General features: G+C 36.3%; 1 protein-coding gene across 1 annotated transcript in view; it reads left to right on the top strand.

Annotated features, from left to right (window-relative positions):
• The window catches only part of ELOVL4 (ELOVL fatty acid elongase 4), a 51,782-nt gene that overhangs the window by 17,332 nt on the left and 12,207 nt on the right, over positions 1 to 22,243 (top strand). Inside the window, exons 2-3 of the mRNA XM_039367098.1 lie at positions 9,378 to 9,565; positions 12,754 to 12,834. Coding sequence (XP_039223032.1) covers positions 9,378 to 9,565; positions 12,754 to 12,834 — 269 coding nt within the window. The remainder of the gene's footprint in view (positions 1 to 9,377; positions 9,566 to 12,753; positions 12,835 to 22,243) is intronic.

Raw genomic sequence — 22,243 nt, 5'->3', positions numbered from 1 at the left:
TTTTGAAAAAAAAAACACCGAAAGGCTTGCCGATCGCCATTTTACTTTCCCTTTCAACAAAAGAAAAAAAAAATAAAAAGAGGGAATATAAAAGTAAAAATAAATCTTTGAACTTAAAATCCAAATAAAATCCAAGAAAGCAAAAACTAAATCCTCTACTCAGCTCTGTCCGCTTCTAAAAAAAACCTCACCAGTTAACTTTAATCGCGGAGGTGGTTGCAGCGGCTTGTTTTGTCCCTAGGGACAAAAGCAGCTGGGAAGCGGAGACAGTCTGAACTCCGTGGGAGCACTCTTTTCACCCCCCCCCCAAAAAATTTGGGGGTGCATAAGAGGCTCTACCACTATTCAGACACCTCTCTACCCCCCCCTTTGCCCGGGAGGGCGTTTTTGAACCGCTGAACAGCTGATGTCCGCTGTTCATAGCGATTCAAACACTTACCCAGGAGGACGGCTACAAAGTAGCCGCCATCCTGCACGCAGATCCACCGGAAGTTCGGTTTCTCAGTTCTTTAGAGCAGATTTCAGTTGTGGTGGGAGAGAAAAGCTATTACACAGATGGATGCTGTTCTGTCAAGAAAATTCTGTGCTGAAATGAAATTTACTTTCCCAACAGTCCACACTCTGATGTTCAACATATTGAAAAAGACTGAAAATATTTCCCAAGTACCAATTTTGTTTCCATATGCTTTTTTATTTTATTAATTTACTAATTTTGAAATGTATTGCATCACTTCAAAATTAGTAAATTAATAGTGTACAATATATTTCAAAATTAATAAATTAATACTATGAGATATATGTAGAAACAAGTCATATTGATCCAATTTGATTACTCTGAAATAGAGATATCAGACTTGTCTCTGAACTATGAGAGTTCATAATTTATTGCACTATCAAGAGAAGAGTTAATCCACTGAACTATTTTGCTACTGTGTCAGTCCTAATCAGGAAAAGTAACCATTAATTGTGAAATGAAGAAAGCATAGGCTAGGCCAGGAGTCTTCAAACTTGTCCCTTTTATGACTTGTGGACTTCAACTCCCAGAATTCCTCAGCCAGGCACACTGGCTGAGGAATTCTGGGAGTTGAAGTCCACAAGTCATAAAAGGGCCAAGTTTGAAGATCCATGGGCTAGGCCAACCCTAGCATTATCACAATGAGGCAACTGCCTCAAGAATTAAATGATGGACAGCAATCCCTAGCCTTTATACCTGAGCTTCTCAGCCTCTTCTTTTTCTGGAAGAATAAAGCTGTATATATCCTACAGTGTCTAACCTAGTCAGAAATAATGTATCCCATTGGTTTCTCTACATGGATGGAGAAGAATCTATCTTTGCCTTAGACAACAAAGTATCTTGAGCCAGCTTGGATTTCTTTTATCACAAAAGGTAGATATCTTAGTGTGATTTGAATGTTATAAAAGGCTGGAGTATTTTTTTAAAAATGTAAAATTTTTATGTTGGCCTTCCTTAGTCATTAGTCCCCACCAACCTATGTCTTATTAAGTATAGAAAAGCACACATTGTACTGTGAGATATCTGCTCAGTCATTAATTTTGTGTATGAAGTGAAGAAGAAATTCCTGCCCTTATTATATTTTATAATACCATTTTGCTCTTCATTAAAAGAGGTCCAAAAAACCTCATTTAAACAAAATATAAAAAGACAAACATGCCATCTTGTCTTCCCAACCTTCTTCTGAAAAGTTGCAGAAATAGAATATGCCCAATTATCTCATTTATTCATCAGTTGTATTTTTTCATTTATCTGAAAGAGGTCAGCTGGATTTTGGAATTCCTTAACAAATTGATTATAAATAAAGGGTGAGTAATAAAACATAGATTGAAAGTTAGAGGCAACTAAATTTATTACTACTATAATATACAATCTTACTGGTTTAGGGGCACTCATATTTCTGGTGTTATCTACTATAAATACAAAATAATAAAATATAAATATATTATAAAATAATAATATAAAAATAAATACAAAACTGTTCTGCCCAATGCAATGTCCTTCCTTGCTACCAGTTCTGGGGTGCAAAAATATGGAAGAAACTAGTTAGAAAAAAATCATGTGAGCCATTAATGAATGATAGAGAATATAAAGTTTGCTGCACAAATGAGATGACAATTAGTAAATGGATGGGGGGGGGGTTTGACAGAAATCAGTCCAAAGAGTGGCTATCAAACACTACTTAATTGTTGAATTGATATAAACAGAAAATCAGAGGAATGCAATTTTGAGAATAGGTTAGTTGCTTAGGAAAGAGTGAAGTCTGCTGGCTGGCATGGAGCTTTCCATGGGACAATATTTAGTCTCATCCATTGTTTATCATGGAATCTGAACACAGTGGATCACTTCAAACAAAAAGAATAATTTCAACATACCTGAGGAAGACATTTATCATACAGTAATAATTAGAAAATTAAAAGTAATTCAGGGAATACATTTTTTCTATTTTTCATTTTATTTTACAAAAAGATAACAAAAATGCAAAAGATAAACAATAACAATAATTATTAGATACAGTATGTTCAGTGGAATGCTTCACCTGGAATTTAATGATGAGAAATAATTGTGGTAAACCATTGGGAAGTGAATTAAGATAAATCAGGTAAAGAATGTTACATGATTCATGTCCAAACTTCTGGGCCTACTTAGATATTTGAACTGCAATCAGGCCAAGTAAAAGCTTGGAAGTGATTAGGATTTGGCTAGCATGTGGAAGCTGTGGTTCAGAGACTGAATATGATGAAGGCTTCTAGACTAACCACCACCATGTTAGAAGTGAGCCATAGTCAACCTACATTTCAAGAAAGCCAGTCTTTCCATCCCATAGTCTTCCAAATCCAATTTAAAAGATCTCAAGAAGTTTTAACTATTTTCAGATCTATTCAAACCGAGGAGTGCTATGATAAAAGGTATCTTTATAATTTGCAAATTTATGCAATTTACCAAATACAACAGTCAATTCTAGCCAATAGTTGAGCAGGCACAGTCCATCAGAGTTTGCTTGTCAATCATTAACTCACCTTCTGAGTTAATGATGTGTTTATGCTTAAACAATCAATTCCCTGTCTTCATATTTGTTGTGTTTTGTAAATTTCTATTTATTTATTAGGAAAAAAACCGTGTGGATGCTCAACAACCCTTGGTGGCTAAAATATATACAAATAATAAAATACATGAGATTTTTAAAAAATCATCTTTCATCTACCACCTCAATCCTAGTGGACCTTACAGCAAATAAATGACCAACCTTTTCCAGTGGTTCTCTCTGTGCTCCCTATGGTGGTAGACCTTTGTTGTCTTCAAAATTCCTAATGGCGACCTTCCAGTAACTGCATTTTGGTTCTTTCCTCCAAATATGGCACATATTGTTATGATGGGATTCCAGGAGACAAACTGAGTCAAGCACCATTTCCCTTTTTTTTTAATTTTTAATTTTCCTTTTCCTCTTTACAAACAAAATACACAGTACATTTTTTCTTTTTTCTTAACAATACTATGTCCTATATTTCTTACTTTTATTTACATTTATTTACATTACTTCTCATATTTTTTATTCCTCAATTCTAACCAGTTATAATACATATCCCATATCTTGTAAAATTCTGTAGCTTCTTTGTCTTTTATTTCTAAGGTAAGTCTATTCATCTCCTCACAATCTAATATCTTACTTATAATCATTACATTTGTTAGTATATTCTCCCTTTTCCAACATTGTGCATATGCAATGCGTGCTGCAGTTATAATATGTACAATGATGTATTGGAGTCGTTTCTCAATTTTTGGGTCGATTATGCCTAATAGAAATATTTCTGGTTTAAGTTCAATTTGTTGTTTTGTTATTTCCTATAACCATCTCCTTATCTGCTCCCAACAGGTCTTTGCTTTGGGGCATTGCCACCACATGTGATAAATGTTCCTTCTTTGTTTTTACATTTCCAACAATCCGGATTCATATTTTTATATATTTTAGCCAATCTCATCAGTGCTAAATGCCATCTGTAGAACATTTTGTATTGGTTTTCTTTGTATGCAGTTGACAACGTTAATTTATAATTTCTGTTCCATGTTCTTTCCCATTCATCTAATCCTATGTTTCTTCCTATATTTCGGGCCCATGCCATCATTGGGCCCTTTACTATTTCTTCTTCCAATTTGATTTCTAATAGGAGTTTATTGGTTTTTGTTAAAAATTTTCCTCCCTTATTTGTCAATATTTTATCCAATTGTTGTAATGTCCGACTTATCCCATACTCTTCAATATCTTTGTTATATTTTGATTTTATCTGTGTATAAAAGCACCATTTCCAATGAGAGCAGAGATCATCCCTTGAAGTACAGAGAGGAAGACCAGTCTCTTTCAGAAATGCTACTTGCAGACTTGAAATAGCATTTCCCCATTCATGGAGATGACACCATTATTGTGAGAACAAAATTATTTCCTGCTTATCTTTTCGCAATATTCTTTGGACTTGTCTGAGATTCTGCTTGGTTTATAAAGAGAGGAATTTCCATAGTGGTCCAGGGCACTCTTTGCTTCTGGTTTTCTGTAAGTTTTTGTAAACATGTTTTATATTCAGAAATTTATTAAGCCAGTCAACCTAATGATCCTCATTTTCTCATGATTACTTGTGCCCACAAAATCATTTTCAATTTTATATTTTTTATCAATATTTTATTTATTGTATTTTGGGTTATTGTTTCATATTAAAATAATTTAGCATATACAATTAAGCATGCTAGAGTTAAAAATCCAGTTTAAAGACCTTTTAAAATATTATTTAAAAATTTATTTCCAACATAATATTTCACAAATGTTTTAAGCATAAAATTTATTGATGGATGCTTTATGCTCCTCAGGCAATCAGACAAAATGTTCCTTGGTACATATTCAATATGACATTTTTTAAAAGAAGATAGTTTTTTCACAGTTTTGATACATTGTATCAAAAGACAAAATACTTTTGAAAAATGGCTTTCCATCCCAGATGCAACTATTTGGCACTCACTCATGTGGGACACAATATAAACACTCTTTAGACATAGTTAAATGGTAGAACTCATCGTGCAATAGGGACCTATACATTCATTACTGCATTTGTATTATAAAAAGCAGACACCATCTATTTTTCATCTGTTGGAAAATAGTCCAAACTATTATCAGCTATGTCACAGTTTTATCCCTCAAAGTAAAACCAAATGGATTGAGGTTCCCTCCTGTAATCTTGCTTTGTTACCTTTATATTTTATAGGCCTAGCTCCCTATTGCATTGAGGGGATTCAGAATACTAGTTCATCCTGAGTTCTACAGGTAGTCCTTGACTTATGGCCAGTTGCAGTGTCCCACAGTCATATGATTGTGTGTTGTGGCAATTTTCCCCCAAACTGGTACTTACTGTGTTTCTCCCAAAATAAGACCTGGTCTTATTTTTTTTTTTAATGCCTCCCAAAAAGGAACCACGTCTTTTGGGGGTGTCTTTTGCACTCACCTCCAGCACCGACAGCACCGCCCAGCTGGTCCATTTCTTCTGCGGCCAAAGGAGCAGCTTCATTCTGCAGCTGAGAATGGAGCTCCGGCCTGCATTTCTCAATCAGAGATCTTTTCGGAAGGCCTATGTAGCCAAGAATCAAGCTATGGATTGAATCCATAGCTCAGTACTCAACTACAGAGGCTTTCTGGAAAGACTGTAAATGCAGGCCAGAGCTCCATTCTCAGCTGCAGAATGATGCTGCTCCTTCAGACGCAGAAGAAGTGGGCCGGCGAGGCAAGTGTCGATCCATGGGAGACCTGGCTGTAATGGTAAGCTCCAATCCCCTACCTCTGCCCTAGCTTGATTTTTAGGCCCAAAACTAGGGCTTATTTTTGGGGTAGGATATATTAGGCCCATCCCCCAAAATCAAGTAGGGCTTACTTTTGGGGAAACACGGTACTTCCAATTTTCAGCAAAATCAGCCCATAGAAAACCATTGGTTTCCTTAATGACCATTGTATTCACTTAACAATGTTTAAAAAAGACATAAAATCAGGTCAGTCACATGACCTACCCCTTTTACAATCATTATGACATATGACAGTAATGGTCAGTCTCTATTACAGTCATAAGTCAAGGACTACATGTATTACAGGATATGTGATACCCTGCTGATTTTTGTCCCTAAAAATAGAAAAATTTTGCACAGCAATGTAATAAGGAAAATTACGGAAAAGGTATAACTGTAGAAAACCAGAACAATGGCAAAAATCTGATGTATACCTGAGGAAAAGTTCTATCAGATGTGAGCAAAAAGATGTACAAAAAGAGTCCATGCTAATTCTATTTTAATATCTCTTATGTTTAAAAGTATTTATAGTTAAGATTTATAGATTTTTAAAAATTTATGAACAAAGCAATTCTGCTATGTTACATTAAAATTGGTATGCTAAATATAAGAAAAAAATTCTTGAAAGTAAGCGATACAGATATTAAACAGACAGTAATGTAGCTGCTTCCTTGAACCCCTTTGAAATCTATTCTTTAAAAGAAATAACAGCAAGCACAGACAAATGCAGTGTTGACATGTTGGATTGAGCAATTCTGTGTCTGTCAGCTAATGCTGAAGGAAACTCTTGATTGATTTAGCAGTTCCAGAACTAATCCCTAGAAGTTGTAATGGCTATTGCAGTTCAACAATCAAGAGGAGACCTGCTTGGAAAGACTAAGATAAATCAATGTACTTAAAGGAGTTCTTTACTTTCAGCAAATAAAGCTCATTATTCATTCATTTATTATATTTATATAGGCACCCATCTCACAAAATGTGACTTTATTCCTATATTCATTGAGCTTGGCATTTATTCCTTAGTAAATATTTATATAATTAAGCTTTACGTTCCAAAATAAATAGGATATCTGAGCTCTCATTTTTCTTCAACAGGTTCAGTTCAACTTTACAAGCTGCTTTATTTGCCCAACAGAAAAGTAGAGTGCAAATATATTTCCCACATTATAAGAGTTCTCTAGGTCAAAATCATGTTTTGACTATGTCTGTTGGCTGAGTGATGATCCGAAGCATTTGTCATCATCTGTGACAGCAAAGGAAGTCACAAAATGAATGAGATTAAATACCAGCCCCTGGTTTTTTTAATGTGAACATAAAATAATAAATTACAATGTACATTTTCTTTCCTTTTGTAGTTGAGACATTAATAATCTAAATCATGTTCCCATTTTGCCCTTAGCATATTGTGGCCCCACATTATATAGCTTTGGATGGATCTGTGTAGCTTTCAGGTCCTCAAAATCTGTTAAATCCCTGTGGACAAGCTATTCCTCCTCCTGCTGGGCCTGCAGCAGTTGATAATTACTTAACATAAATTAGGCTGGGAATTCCTATTACAGTTTCCAGGATTATACATTGACTCCAGATTAACAATCTTTGTTTTCATGGTTCCTTGATCTTGCCCAGCTGCATGGAATTTGACAGCAATTTCTGTTTGAGAGGTGACTACAGCATTCCCTTCCAGCAACATCTGTTGAGCGAAATCTATCTTTTCTTCTTTCTCAAGTACAGTAATTTTGATTTCTCATATCCTAATTAGATTGCGTGAACTGTTATCACCCTCCCCCAGAATTCACCTAGCTTAATCAAAACATGTGAAAATCATTAGTAAGATAACCCTACTATCGGCACACAGGTTATAGCATTATTGAGTCCCAATCTCTTTTCTTCACTGTTTATGTTAATCATGTGCTATTGATGTCTCTCCCTTTCTATTAGTAATATATTAATGCCTTAACTTTCTCTTTCTCTTTAATCCCAGAATTTACATCCCCTCCTGCTACAGTTAGTTTCAAACATGTGTCAAACAGGTGCCTTCTTTAAGCCAGTCCAATTGAATGTCCAAGAATTACGATTCTTCCAAGCATTTTCCCCCTCCGCTAACTGATGATGATGAAGTTATCCATTCATTCATGTATGACTCTTGATGATTCTGTGGGCCAGGTCTCTCCACATCTTCTGATTTTGCACTACTTTTTTGAGTTATTTTATGCTCAAGCTGGTGTCAATTTGAGTCCTTCCTTCTCATTAGGTGGCCAAAGTATTTGAGTTTCAACTTCAGGATCTGGCCTTCTAAAGAGCAGTCCAAGGGACTCGCAGGAGTCTTCTCCAGCACCATAGTTCAAAGGCCTCAATTCTTTGGTGCTCAGCCTTTCTTATGGTCCAACTTTCACAGCCATACATTGCAACTGGGAAAACCATGGCCTGGACTATACGCACTTTTGTTGGCAGGGTGATGTCTCTGCTTTTTAGTATGCTGTCTAGATTTGCCATAGCTTTCCTCCCCAGGAGCAAGCGTCTTTTAATTTCTTGGCTGCAGTCCCCATCTGAGGTGATCTTGGAGCCCAGAAAAATAAAATCTGTCACTACCTCCATTTCTTCCCCATCTATTTGCCAGGAATTGAGAGGGCCGGATGCCATGATTTTGGTTTTCTTAATGTTGAGTTTCAAGCCAACTATTGCACTCTCCTTCTTCACCCACATCAAGAGGCTCTTTAGTTCCTCTAATTAGCATGTAGTAATCCTCAGATAAAATTCTTCAGTATTTATTATATGCATGTACGTTTTATGAACTGATCTCTGTCCTTTGAACTTCTTGTGCTCTGCACTGACCAGTGGGATTTTTAAAAAGACAATTGGCTTGTCAAATAATTCACTGGCACAAATGGTAATGCATGTTCAGGCTACAAATACCATGTCACATGGTTTCACATAGTTGGAAGAAAAATGTAGCTTAGCTCAAACGATGCGTATTCTTAATGTGGTCTATATAGGCAGTAGAAAAAGAAAAGTTCTTTCCTTTCTCATCAGTTCAACAGAATATGACAGTTCTAATGTCAAAAGCAGAGTTAATACTCTAAAATTACCTGTATGTATAAATATTAATGTGTACAAGCCCAGCTCGCATGATTGGTCCTTGGATTAAATGTTATGCACCAAGCCTTTGTTCAAATGTTTGAAAAAAGGATTGCCACTACAAGTCATAAAGCCACTTAAATATTTGTGGTAGTCATTTGTAAATTTACATAACATTTATAATGTAATCCAAAATATAAAACTCTTAGTTTGCAGTTTTGTCCACATGACTTAGCATGGGATGGCAATATCTATTTAGTATCAAACATCTTTGGAAAAAATAAATCCACACATAGCCTAAGAATTATTGTCCCATCAAAAAGGGGAGGAAACAGAAAACCAGGGGAAAGAGGGAAAATGTCACTGATTGGTTAAAACAATAACACTTCAGGCTCCCCATTGTATGTGAATTTATTTTAAAACAGGATGCAAGAGCCTACTCTCAGACATATTCTTTCTGTTTTCCTTCCAGATAAACGTGTTGACAACTGGCCTATGATGCAATCTCCTTTTCCCACCTTGATAATAGGCACATTTTACCTCCTCGCTGTTTGGCTTGGGCCGAAATGGATGAAGACAAAGGAGCCTTTCCAGTTTCGCTATTTGTTGATTTTTTACAACTTTGGAATGGTCCTACTTAACTTCTATATTTTCAAAGAGGTATTTCTGCTTTAATGCTGTACATGGATAAGATAGGCCAGTAATTCACATGCAGATATATAAAGATAGCTACATATATGTCTGATTATCTTCTTCTTCTTCTTCTTCTTCTTCTTCTTCTTCTTCTTCTTCTTCTTCTTCTTCTTCTTTCTTCTTTCTTCTTTCTTCTTTCTTCTTCAGTCAATTCCACTGAGTACAATATGTCTGATTGCAAGGGGCTTATATTTAGGACTATAGCCAGATTTGCTATTTCTCAACTTATGACCTATTGCTTAATCACCATACAAAATTCCAATGGACATACCTAGGAGACACTTACATGGATTTGAAGTTCTGATGTGCTCCCCACACACCACAGTTCAGGCAGTTGGCTACTAAGCCACATTTACAGTCACTTACAGCATTCCTCAGTCACATGACTGTATATTACAACAGTTTTGCTGAAAAATAGCATTTACTTCCATTTTTGGCAAAACCATGCCCATAGCAAATCTTTGGTTCTCACTTAATTACCACAGCGTTCACTTAATGATTACTGCAAAAAATATAATAAAATCACATCATTCACATGACTGATCCACTTTACAACCATCATAAATTATGGTTAGGATGAATAGGCTCCATTACAGTCATAACTCAAGGACAACCTATACTTGTGACCAGTGCTGGGATTCAAATATGTGAACAACTGGTTCTCTGTGTGGATACCACTTCCGGAAGTCCATTCTGGGCCTGGGCAACAAAAAATTAGCTACCGGTTCTGCCAAACTTGTGCGAACTGGCTGAATCCCACCACTGCTTGTGACTCATTATTTCAGATGAAAATACAAATATTTGGGCAGGTGGATGTCTCTGCATTCAGTTATTGATTTCATTGAAATTGTTGGGTTGAATGCAGGAGTGTGCAGACTTGAAGTTTGTGAACTGTCTTCTTACTGCAGAGGGCAATATTACAGTAAATTCTTTCAATAACGCCCATTCGAAACTCAGGAGCATGCATGAATTATTTAGCGCCACCAATTATGTCAACTCATGACATGATTTGTTTGGTTTTAGCTTAGCACAGTTACATGAAATAAACCACAAACTATGATAAACTAGAATTATATGAGAATTAATTTCCTAAGGTTTCATCAACAAACCCTGGTTGAGGGTAACAAAATATAGTGTGTAGTATCAGATCTGTAACAATATTCCAGCAGTATTTTTATTTGGTACATTCTTATACCAAAGCAAAGTATAAGCAGACAGTGCTTGTAATTGCATCTTGCAGAGTAGGCAAAAGCATAACAAATTTGTCTTCACTTGGAACCAGACATCCTGAGCCACCTATCTGAAGAGCAAGTGGCTCTCAGCACTCCATTTTCTACCAACTGAGCAGGCAAAACTAGGGCTGCTCTTAATCTTCAGCATTAAAAAAAAAATATCCTGCCTGACTCTTGAAAGAAATATTAGATAATTAAATGTTTAGATAATTAGATGTTCATCATGGGTGTTTTTTTTTTAAATGAAGTGATAAACAATCATTTTGGAATGTTAATATCAATTTTTGGTGAAGTTTTTTTGTCTTTCTTCTTTTCTTTTTTCCACCAAGACTCCTGACATGTTTTTATTTGTTCTAAGCCTTTTATGTGGTGGCAATAAAAGGAACTAACCATACACATATGAGTCACATTTAGAACCAGCCCCATGAGATGCCCCTCCAGACATGTGAATTGCTTAAAGAGCCCTTATGACAACATTTACAGTATGCTGAATTGACCCTGAGTAGCAACAGGGGGAAGAATCAGTCATGAACCGGTGGTTCAGTAAACCAAATTGTTTCTATTCTCTGACCATATTTCAGAGGTACTATAGCTAACATACTAACCTAATACAAAGGGGTAAATAAAGAGGAGGTCACCCAGATAGGTTTATCAAAAACAGTCCGGTATTTGGGCCTGTATAATGAGACAGGTATGATCCCTCACTGAGACATTACACGTCCAGTTTTATTGCAGTGATTACTACACACCATCCTTCTAAATTATTGATGTGAAGGTGAGGCTGCACTTCATCACAGAGCATTAAGAAGCTTACTTTTGCTCAGATCCTGTTACAGCAGTAATGCTCTTTCTGCTGAGCAATCTGGACATGGGGGGAAGGGCTATGCCAAAGGAACAAGTTGCTTAAAGCACCCTTTCTCAACTTGCTGCCTTCTAGAATTCAGGAACTTCCCAGAAGTTAAGACAGGGATTAGCAGTATTTTTCAGGCTAAAGGACCTGCTTGATTTTTGAATGGTATGCTAAAAGCCACTTCCTAAAACTGTGAAGGACCAGGAGAAGGAATATGGTTACGACAAAAACTTAGATTTGATTTGGTTTGAATATAGACAGACAGACAGATCTAATCTCACACACACACACACACACACACACACACACACATATATATATATATATATATATAAATTCAAGTAACATGATTGTTGGCTTAAGGTATAATACAAGTGTTAAAGTGTTAGCATTAAAAGTCTTTAAATGGCTTAGAAACTGAACTGCCACAGAGTAAGGATTGCATTTGGCCACTAGTCTCTTTTGCCTCTGATAGCTGCTTTTTTCAATCCAATAAAAGAGAATATTTGTAGTTCAGGGTTAAAATGAGGGGTCCTTGGTGCTCACTGAGCTTGGTTGTTTTCTTGGAGACGTTTCATTACCCAAACTAGATAACATCATCAGTGCTGTCAATGCTACCCAGTTATCTAGTTTGGGTAATGAAACATTTGCAAGAAAATGACTAAGCTCAGAGAGCACCAAGGACCCCCTTTTTTCCAATCCTTTGAATGCTTCCACTTGTGTTTGTAGGCTTTTATTTGAGGTATTCTTTCTTTTGTGGTAATAGTTGTGAGATGCTTTACAGTGGAATAGAAAAAAACAAGTTAAATGAATAAATAACATACATTTCATATTCTCTCACCCCCAAAAACTTTGTGATGGCGCTCCATTGGACCTCCATAGGGATTGGGTACCCCAGATCAAAGGAAGCAGCCTAGGACTTATGGGGCACATTGATCTTAAATCAGCCTTTGAGAGGAAAAGGAGAGCAGAAATTTAAACTGACACTTTATTAAACAATGCTAGTTAGTTTAGAAAAGTTATTTTTAAGTAACAAATTTTTGCAATATTAATTCGTGAATTCCTACTTTCAGCTGTTTTTGTCATCAAGAGCTCGGGGATACAGCTATATCTGCCAGTCTGTGGATTACTCAGATAATGAATATGAAGTTAGGGTAAGTAGCAAAAATAATTATTTGTATATCACTTAAATTATTTTTATAGGTTAATATTACTATGTCTGTTTCTGACCTCTAGTGAAAAACTATTTCAGCATATAGATATTGTAAGAGCTACGCTACATGTTACTTTCAAGAAGTTTTTACAAGTGTGTTTAAACTGATCACTTTATTTTAAAGAAACATGTAGGACTTTTAAAGAATTGAGATTCTTTCCTTGTTTCCAGCCATATCTCCTCCCATTTCTCCCCTACCCCTCAATTTTAAATTTTAAATTATGCTCCCTATCTTTTTCTATAAACTTCAAATTGGTTTAAATACTATGTAAGAAATTCTATGAAACAGATAATGTCCTGCTTCTGGAAGTATGCATTTTTATGGTTTAGAAACAAATCATATCCCCTGTACTAACAAACTGCAAGTTAATGCGTGTAATTTAAGAGGTATGTCATCTAAATATTATCAACTGGAAAAGTGGAAAATGTCTCTAATATAATTTATTTTGCAACCAAATAACATTTTCTTATTATCGAAGGCAATTTGCATTAGCCAAGAAAGACAGTCCTTAACTTACATTAATTTAAGTTATCAATGTAGCAACCATTCAAAATTACAACAGCACTAAAAAAATGATTTACATCCAGTCCTCACATTTATGACTGTAGCAACATCCTCCTGGTCACGTGACCAAAAGTTGGGCACTTGACAACCAAGCATGCATTTACAATAGTTGCAGTGTTGCAGGGTTATGTAATCCCCATTGGTGCCAACTGGTTTTCAACAAGCAAAGCCAATGGGGGAGGCCAGATTTGCTTAACCAGCATGCCGTTTGCTTAACAACTATGGCAAAAAAAGGGCGCAATACACCTGTAATCCCTGACTTACGACCACAACTGAACCCAAAATTTATGTTGCTAAGCAAGACATTCGTTAAGTGAGTTTTGCCCCATTTTATGACCTTTCTTGCCCCAATTGCTAAGGGAATCATTGCAGTTGTTGAATAAGGGAATCTGGCTTCCCCATTGACTTTGCTTATCAAAAGGCCACAAAAGATGGTCACATGACCCTGGGATTCAGCAACCGTCATAAACACAAACTCTTTGGCAAGCCTCTGAATTTTGATCGTGGGTATGCTGCAACGGTCGTACGTGTGAGAAATGGTCATAAGTCAGTTTTTTTCAGTGCCATTGTGACTTTGAACGGTCACTGAATGAATTGTTGTAAGTCGACTGACTTAATGGCTGCCTTGCTTAGCAATGGAAATTCTGGCTGAAAATCAAGGACTATCTAGACCAGGGGTAGGCAACCTTGGCTCTTTTATGACTCGTGGACTTCAACTCCCAGAATTCCTGAGCCAGGTTGCCTACCCCGATCTATACCATATTCTTACAGCTTTTCAGAACCCTTTGTTCCAATTAATGGAGACACACAATAGCTCACACTGATTTTTTTAGAATTTCATGGACTGTCTCTGATCTGAAGACATCTGAGATTATTCCTGAGAGCTGTCACAAAGACGCAGATTCAGATTTAAATGCTAATCACATTTCATATCTTAACAATAGGATGCTGATAGCTTCAGCCAGTTTTCATTATACCATTGCAATTTCTCTTTAGGCTTATGATGAAAATGTGCTGAACCATGCAGGAACCACGTATAGTTAACATGCTAAGCTACAGTGGGAATCAGGCTTTATAAGCACTGACTTTTACAAAATAATCAGAGCAGTAAATATCAACAGCAGGCAACCTCATATTTTCAAAGGAAGTAAATGCACTTTTACTGGATGCATGAAAAGTGACTGTTCCAGTTTATTATGTGAGCAACAAAGTTGTAAGGATCCTAAAAGTTTATTTGTCTAAAATATTTTCAATATTGCCTTCTTTAAGGGTTTTTTTTTTTGAAAAATAGTTTATTTCCTTCTAGATATTAATGATAATCACAACTATTATCACTTCCGTACCAGTTGATAATATAATAGGGAGGAACTGTTTGAATTTGCCTTCAAGATATTTGCATGAGCCTTAATTCTAGATGTTAGTCTAGATAATGATAAAAATATGATCCAGTTTCACTCTTATATATATGTCTAAAGGCTTCTTCAGTTAATTTCATTGTACCCATCAGTCCAAGCAAGTAATTCTGAAAAGATTGTTTATTGAGAATTGAAACAAATAGTGACTATGCTGTATACAATGGAAATTACACATGAACTAAAATTTTAGACACATATAAATGTGAGACTATTAATTTGGTGACATTTGTTTTTATTTGATTTCTTAAATATTTAGAGGCAGATAATACTAAAATCTTGATGATAAGAAATATTCTGTGATCAAGAATTCTCTCTCCTCAGTGTTATTTTTAAACGTTGCATTTTTCTAGCCATCTGTCTTTTTAGAAACTAGATAAAACATCCGTGAAGCAAAATTCTACCAAAAAAAATAGCTTTTTTAAAAAAGATCTGTACACTCCAGTATCTTTAGCCTTTAGTTAAATTTGCTACAGTAGCAGTAATAGCAGACACATTAGGGATTTATAGCATCATCCCACCATCATTGTGACATTGTATCACTTCTGAAGTAGCTTAACAACATTATAAATTACCAGTGCAAACAAGCTAGACTTTCAAAGAAGCCTTTTAAAAATATTTCAGTTAAAAAATACCCCACACTAATATTCAATGCAATCTCTCTCTCTCTCTCTCTCTCTCTCTCTCTCTCTCTCTCTCTCTGTGTGTGTGTTTGTGTGTGTGTGTTTGTGTACTGTATACACACACATATATGTGTGTGTGTAAATGTATGTTTAGAGAAAGAGAGAAACACAAATTTGATGTATCACACCAATTTGATGCAAAGCATCATCACACCTACGTACATACATATGCATATTATACACACACATACACACACTTCTCAGCATGAATCACTAATCAACTAATTCTGCTATAGAAGTAATACACAAACAAAATAAACTTTTTATATTTGGCATAAAGTAAGAGAATAAGAGAACCAAAAGACAAAAAGAACTAATTAGTTAAAATAAGTTTAAATATAAAAAAAAAATGTTAGAAAACAAATTATAGAGGTTATCGGCCTCTTAGTCATAGTAAACAAAATATTTTTACATTATTTGGGGTCTTAGCAAACTTTACATATATGCTTGTCAATAATAGTCTGCAATTGATAATTGTCCTGCAAGGCAGGACAAGAAGCAACGGATGGAAAATAATCAAAGAGAGAAGCAACCTAGAACTAAGGAGAAATTTCCTGACAGTTAGAACAATTAATCAGTGGAACAACCTGCCTCCAGAAGTTGTGAATACTCCAACACTGGAAGTTTTTAAGAAGAGACTGGACAGCCATTTGTTGGAAATGGTATAGGGCAGGAGTGTCAAACTGCCAGCCTGCAGGCCGGTTGCATCATGCAGAGGCTGCGCCCACCCCATCTCCCGCAATGCAAAAAAAAGTTGCAATATGTCACAACAAGTCATGTGACACGGCGAGTTTGACCTCCATGATATAGGGTTTCCTACCTGAGCAGTGGGTTGGACTAGAAGACCTCCAAGGTCTCTTCCAACATTATTATTGTTGTTGTTGTTATTTCTGCTCTTATTTGGTTAGGTTATTTATAGTGTTTTATGTACTATATGTAGAATGTTGAGATGCTTATATTTATGAGTAGTTTGTACAATATGTAATTGAAGACAACAAAAAAAATATAATAATGAATACTTCCAGTTTTTTTCTAGTGTGGATATTTATTCAATAATCTGTGCTCTGAGGAGGCCATAAATTTACTCATTACAGTTACAATGAGGGTAATTAGTAGTCCTAAATTAGGGGAAAGACCTGAAGTTGTATCTGTTGAGTCCATTATGAGAAAATTGATATCCTGGATTACTGATTGTATAATGTCTGGTTCCCCAGCCATAGATTTATCCCAGTCAGAGATTGTACATTCTAGAGCAGGGGTGTCAAGCTTCCAACGTCACGTGATGTGTCGCAACGTATCACAACTTTTTTGCCATTGCCAGCAATGGGGTGGGCGCGCTTTCGCTATGATGCATCCGACCCACAGGCCGGCAGTTTGACACCCCTGTTCTAGAGGATACTTACTGTAATGTCAGGCATGAAAGACCAGGTTCCCATGTGAAGGTTCAGTTAAACTGATGTATTGCTAAAGCCTATGCACAGGAATCTTTTCAAACGTTCACATCTGGTTAGAGTTAAATAATGGCCAACAGCACACTTGTGGCTACCTAACAATTCTAGGCTGATTTCCCCCTATTCACTGCATAAAGCAAGCCTACTGAACCCAACAGGCCCTCTTGGAGACTGCAGATAAAAGAACTAGGAGCACACCTTAGTAGACAAAATCTCCATCCGCTCACCATGGCCTTGCCCATATGGGAGATAATTGGCTGTCAGATATGGCACCTCTTTGACCACACCTCTTTATACTCTTTGAGTCATTTGGCTATTATTTCCCCACATGCCACTTGCACAGTATTCAATTTAGTGAACTTTCTCCAGGGAGTTGACTGGGGATTACAACCTGTCTATTCACACCTGGCAAAATGTAAATTGCTTTGATCTCATAGGTGACACTGATTCTTTTTCTAGCTTTGAGCAATTGCTTAAGAAGTGCTTTGAGATGCATTGTTTAATTTATTTTCTTCTCACATGAAAAGTAGAATAATCACAGTGGTTTATAGCTTCTACCTATAATATTGTAATTGAATTGTTTGCATTTCTCCTTAAAATTGACATTTTCTAAGCAACTAGTAGATAAAAACAAAACATATGTAATTGAGCACGAAAGGCTTTGCATGTTTTTAATGTTCCTAGGAAGAAAGATGTTAAGATGATGTCATTTTGCATCTAATAATACGTTAGCAGTGCAGTGCAGGTAACATCAAATGCAGTCATTTTAATTATTTTTAAAAAGACTTTTTCAGCATTTGTTCTTAATTAACATGCAATACATTAGCTTCATTCTTTCCAACTCCTGTTTCACATGTCAAGAAAACATCACATTTTACATGTTTTTATATGTAATTGTTTTTATGGCTCACAGATTTAATTCTTTAACATATTTGTAATAACCCCATATCCTTGAAAATTTACTCATTTCCTAGATGGTTAATTTATATGACACTTGTGTATGTGTGTGTTGTGTGTGCAGGTAAATCTAATGCAAACTAAAAGAAAGAAAAGAGAAAAGAGGGGTAAAATGTGCAAGGAAAAAGGAGAAGAAAATGAAAAATAAGGAAGAAAAAAGAAATATATAAAGTAGTGACTTCCAATTTTTATTGCAATAAGTATAAACAAAGGGACTAATTCTTCTCTCTAAGGTTACAAACATTTCCTTCTTCATACCCTATGCCAGTGTTTCTCAACCTTGACCATTTTAAGGCCTGTGGACTTCAAGTCCCAGAATGCCACAGCCAGCAATGCTGGCTGTGGCATTCTGGGAGTTGAAGTCCACAGGCCTTAAAATGGTCAAGGTTGAGAAACACTGCTATGCTATTTCTTATCTATAAACTAATCTTGCTGACCTTTATAGGTTTCCTGCACCTAAAATCTTTAGTCTCCTTTGTGTCATGAATTTTTTTTTTTACCCATCTCATGTTGTAAAAAAAACAAAACAGGGTCTATAAAGAGGATGTGGAGTTGCATTATAGACAAGAAATAACGGCATCTCTATAGCAATGCAATTAAAAAAACAGAGTGAAAACTTTCTTGAACTCATTTGGGTTAATATAAAAGAAAAAAGAAATGACATTGCCAGAGATGTATGCTACCGACCACCTAACCAAACAGATGAAATAGATCAGTGGTTCTCAACCTATTTAATGCCGCGACCCCCCAACTGGTTGTAAGTCGAGGACTACTCAACCGGTCATAAGTCGAGGACTACTCAACTGGTGCAGCACCGTTTGCAGAATGGGACTTTTGGCGGGCTCAGCAGGGCAGAGACAGCCTGGACAATTCCTATTGGCTTTTGAAAGCCAATAGAATTAGACTCTATTCAAGAGAGTCTATTCTATTGGCTTTCAAAAGCCAATAGAATAAAAGGGAGTAGCACAGCTAAGGAAAAGGGGAAAAAATGGCGGACTGCGTTGTTTGGTGACCCCCGTGAAATGGTCGTTCGACCCCAAATGGGGTCCCAACCCACAGGTTGAGAACCACTGAAGTAGATGAACGTTTTGCTAATCAGGTAGCTAAGATGTGCAGGAAACACATTACAATAGTAATGGGGTTCTTTCACTACCCTGACATCAACTGGGAGACAAAGTCTGCACTAAATGGGAGATCAAACAAGTTTCCGACAAACCTAGCAGACAACTTTGTCACCCAAAAGATGGAGGAGGGAACTAGAGGGTCAACTTTATTGGACTTAATCAATACTAACAGAGATTAAATGATAGTAGGATTGAAGTTGTGGCAGATTTTGGGAGAGAGTCATGATATCGTATTGGAATTCAACATAATGCAGACATAAGTATTAAAACAAAGTTAAAGTTTAAGACAACTGCTTTCAACAAGCTTAAAGAGGGCTTGGGAAGGATTCCCTGGATGGAAATCTTAAAGGAGAAAACAATTCAAGAAGCTTGGGCAATTTAAGTTTATAAAATTCCAGTCTAGTACAATACCACTGAAAAATTAAAAATAAGAGAACCTAGACGAACCCAGCATGGTTACATAAAGAACTCTCTAATTAACTGAGAGTTAATCAGAGTATAGGATAGTATAAAAACTGGAAAGAGGGATATATAACTAAGCAGCATATAGCCCAAAGATGAAGTCAGGAAAGCTAAGATTCAGAATGAAATGAATGAATGAAATGAATGAATGAAACAAACTAAGCTATTAGTAGAAGCAACATGAGTTTGTCAAAAAGAAATCATGCTAGATAAACCTTATTGCATTCTTTGACAAAATGCTTAAATTGTTGGATCAGCAGAATGCTGCAGACATAATATACTTGGACTTTGGCAAGGCATTTGACAAAGTTGACCACAGTCTACTTCTTGGTAAGATAGAAAACTATGGGATAGACAACATCACCACAAGATAGATTTGTAAGTGGCTAACCAACTGCACTCAACTTTAGTTCTCAATGGAACTACATCGACATGGAGAGAAGCATGCAGTGGGGTACCCAAGATTCTGTCTTAGGCCCAATACTCTTCAACATCTTCATAAACAATTTAGATGAGGGGATAGAAGGAGAACATTGAATTTGGAGATGACACCAAGCTGCAATAGCCAACACTTTAAAAGATAGGCTCAAGATCCAGGAAGAACTTGGCAGACTTGAACACTAGGCTTGATCCAACAAATGCAATTCAGTGGTGAGAAAAACAAGGTTTTATACTTAATTGGGAAAAACTAAATGTACGGGTATATAATAGACTCAATCTATCTGGATCAACCTCAGTACCTGTGAAGGGGAACTAGGAGTTCTAGTGGACCACTACTTATTAATGAGCCCACAGTGTGCTGCACCTGCCAAAACAACCATATAGTTTTAGGCTGCATCATCAGAGAGAGTATCAAGTGTTGGTACTGCTTAATACTGCATGGGTAAGACCACACTTGGAATACTTCATCCAGTTTTGGTCACCACAAAAACACGTACCAAAAAAATGTTGAGACTCTAGAAAAAGTGCAAAGAAGAGCAACAAAGATAATTACGGGACTGCAAGCTAAAGCATATGAAGAACGATTGCAGGAACAGGGTATGTCTAGTCTAATGAAGAGAAGGACGAGGGGGGACATGATAGCAGTATTCCAATATTTGAGGGGTTGTCATAGATAAGAGGAGATTGACCTATTTTCTAAAACAGAAGTCCCCAACCTTTTGAGCACTAGGGACTGGTTCTGTAGAGAGAGGTTTTTTCACAGACCGGAGGGTGTGTGATTTTGTGTGCTGTCTGCATCCTGCATAGGGGGCTTTTCTTGTTTGTGCGGACTGGTTGCTGGCATGCCGCAGTCTGGTACTGGTCCACTGACCGGGGGTTGGGGACCCTTGTTCTAAAGCACCTGAGAGCAGGACAAGAATTAATAAATGGAAATGTATCAAAGAGAGATCCAAGCTAGAATTAAGGAGAAATTTCCTGACAATGAAAACAATTAATCAGTGGAACAACTTGCCTCCAGAAGTTATGGGTGCTTCATCACTTGGCATTTTTAAGAGATTGAACATCCATTTGTCTGGAATGATATAGAATCTCCTGCTTGAGCAGGGATTGGATTAGAAGACCTCCAAAGTCCCTTCCAACTCTGATATTCTATGTTCCAAGAGATGCTATTTGTACTTGATAATTAATTCCAAAATTTATTGTAAAAGTTTCCATATGCCAATTTTATCTGAACTCTTAGCCCGTTTCTAGGATCAAAATCTTATTTAGCTTTTTGCTGTTTATTTCAGATTCTTTACATTCCTACACTGATGATTAAAATTTTCTTTTGTTCAGGATTAAAGGCAGCCTCACTCAGTATTTTCAAATTTGTCTTTCTGAAGAAACTTAAAACGGCTTAGCAGTAGTTAATGAACAATTTCTGAAAGTGATTAGAAAGTCAGGTTTGTGAGCTTAGAGTCATTTAAAAGTCTCTATCCTGGTTGCAGTAAGATAGCTAGTTCCATCATCTTCCCACACTCAAACTCACAGAAAACTGCTGTCCTGCCATCTCCTCATGGGGAGAAGCCAATCTGAACACATGCGGATGATGTCCTGCCCTCTCGTTATTTGGAGAACTTTCAAGGAAGCATTCTACTCACTAGTTTTTTGGTCTTTACCAAGGTTGTCAACTCTGCTTTCACAGAACTTTCTTTAGATCACTATATTTCCTCTGGAACTTTGATTTATAGAGATTTTTCAAAGAATTTGGTATCAATTAACATCTTAGAGAAGCAATGCAAATGACATGTGATGATATTTTGAACTTTGTGCCTTTGCAAAATCTCACCTTGTTGCAGCTTTTATACTATATATAGACAGAGATGTGGGGAGGTGTAGGGAACAGTTGTATAATATGTTGTCTGATATTAACCCATCGGACGAGTTTTATCACCTCTGCAAATTCTTTATGTCAAAGATTTACCTGGCTGTTTGTATGTCTCACTCTTCTGTTAGAATTTGTTTGGACAGGTTTACTTTGAAGAAAAGAGCAAGATACACCATTACATACATTATAAGACAATTTCTTTGTATAAATAGTAATGATAGCACAGATCTCATTTTTTTTTTTAATTTCTATATCCTAAAGCTCAGTTTATTAAGGCTGTTAGATCTGGGCTGCATTTGCACCATAACTAGATGGAAGCAAAGAGATAAAGTTATTTGTTCCATTTGATACCATCTAATCATTATCCAGGTATTTGCAAACTTGGTAA

Source organism: Crotalus tigris, unplaced genomic scaffold (genome assembly GCF_016545835.1).
Source record: "Crotalus tigris isolate CLP2741 ecotype Arizona unplaced genomic scaffold, ASM1654583v1 scf7180000020550.821452, whole genome shotgun sequence".
Classification (NCBI taxonomy): Eukaryota; Metazoa; Chordata; class Lepidosauria; order Squamata; family Viperidae; genus Crotalus; species Crotalus tigris.
The sequence above is the reverse complement of the archived record's forward strand: the minus strand, read 5'-3'. Positions and strand labels throughout refer to the sequence as shown.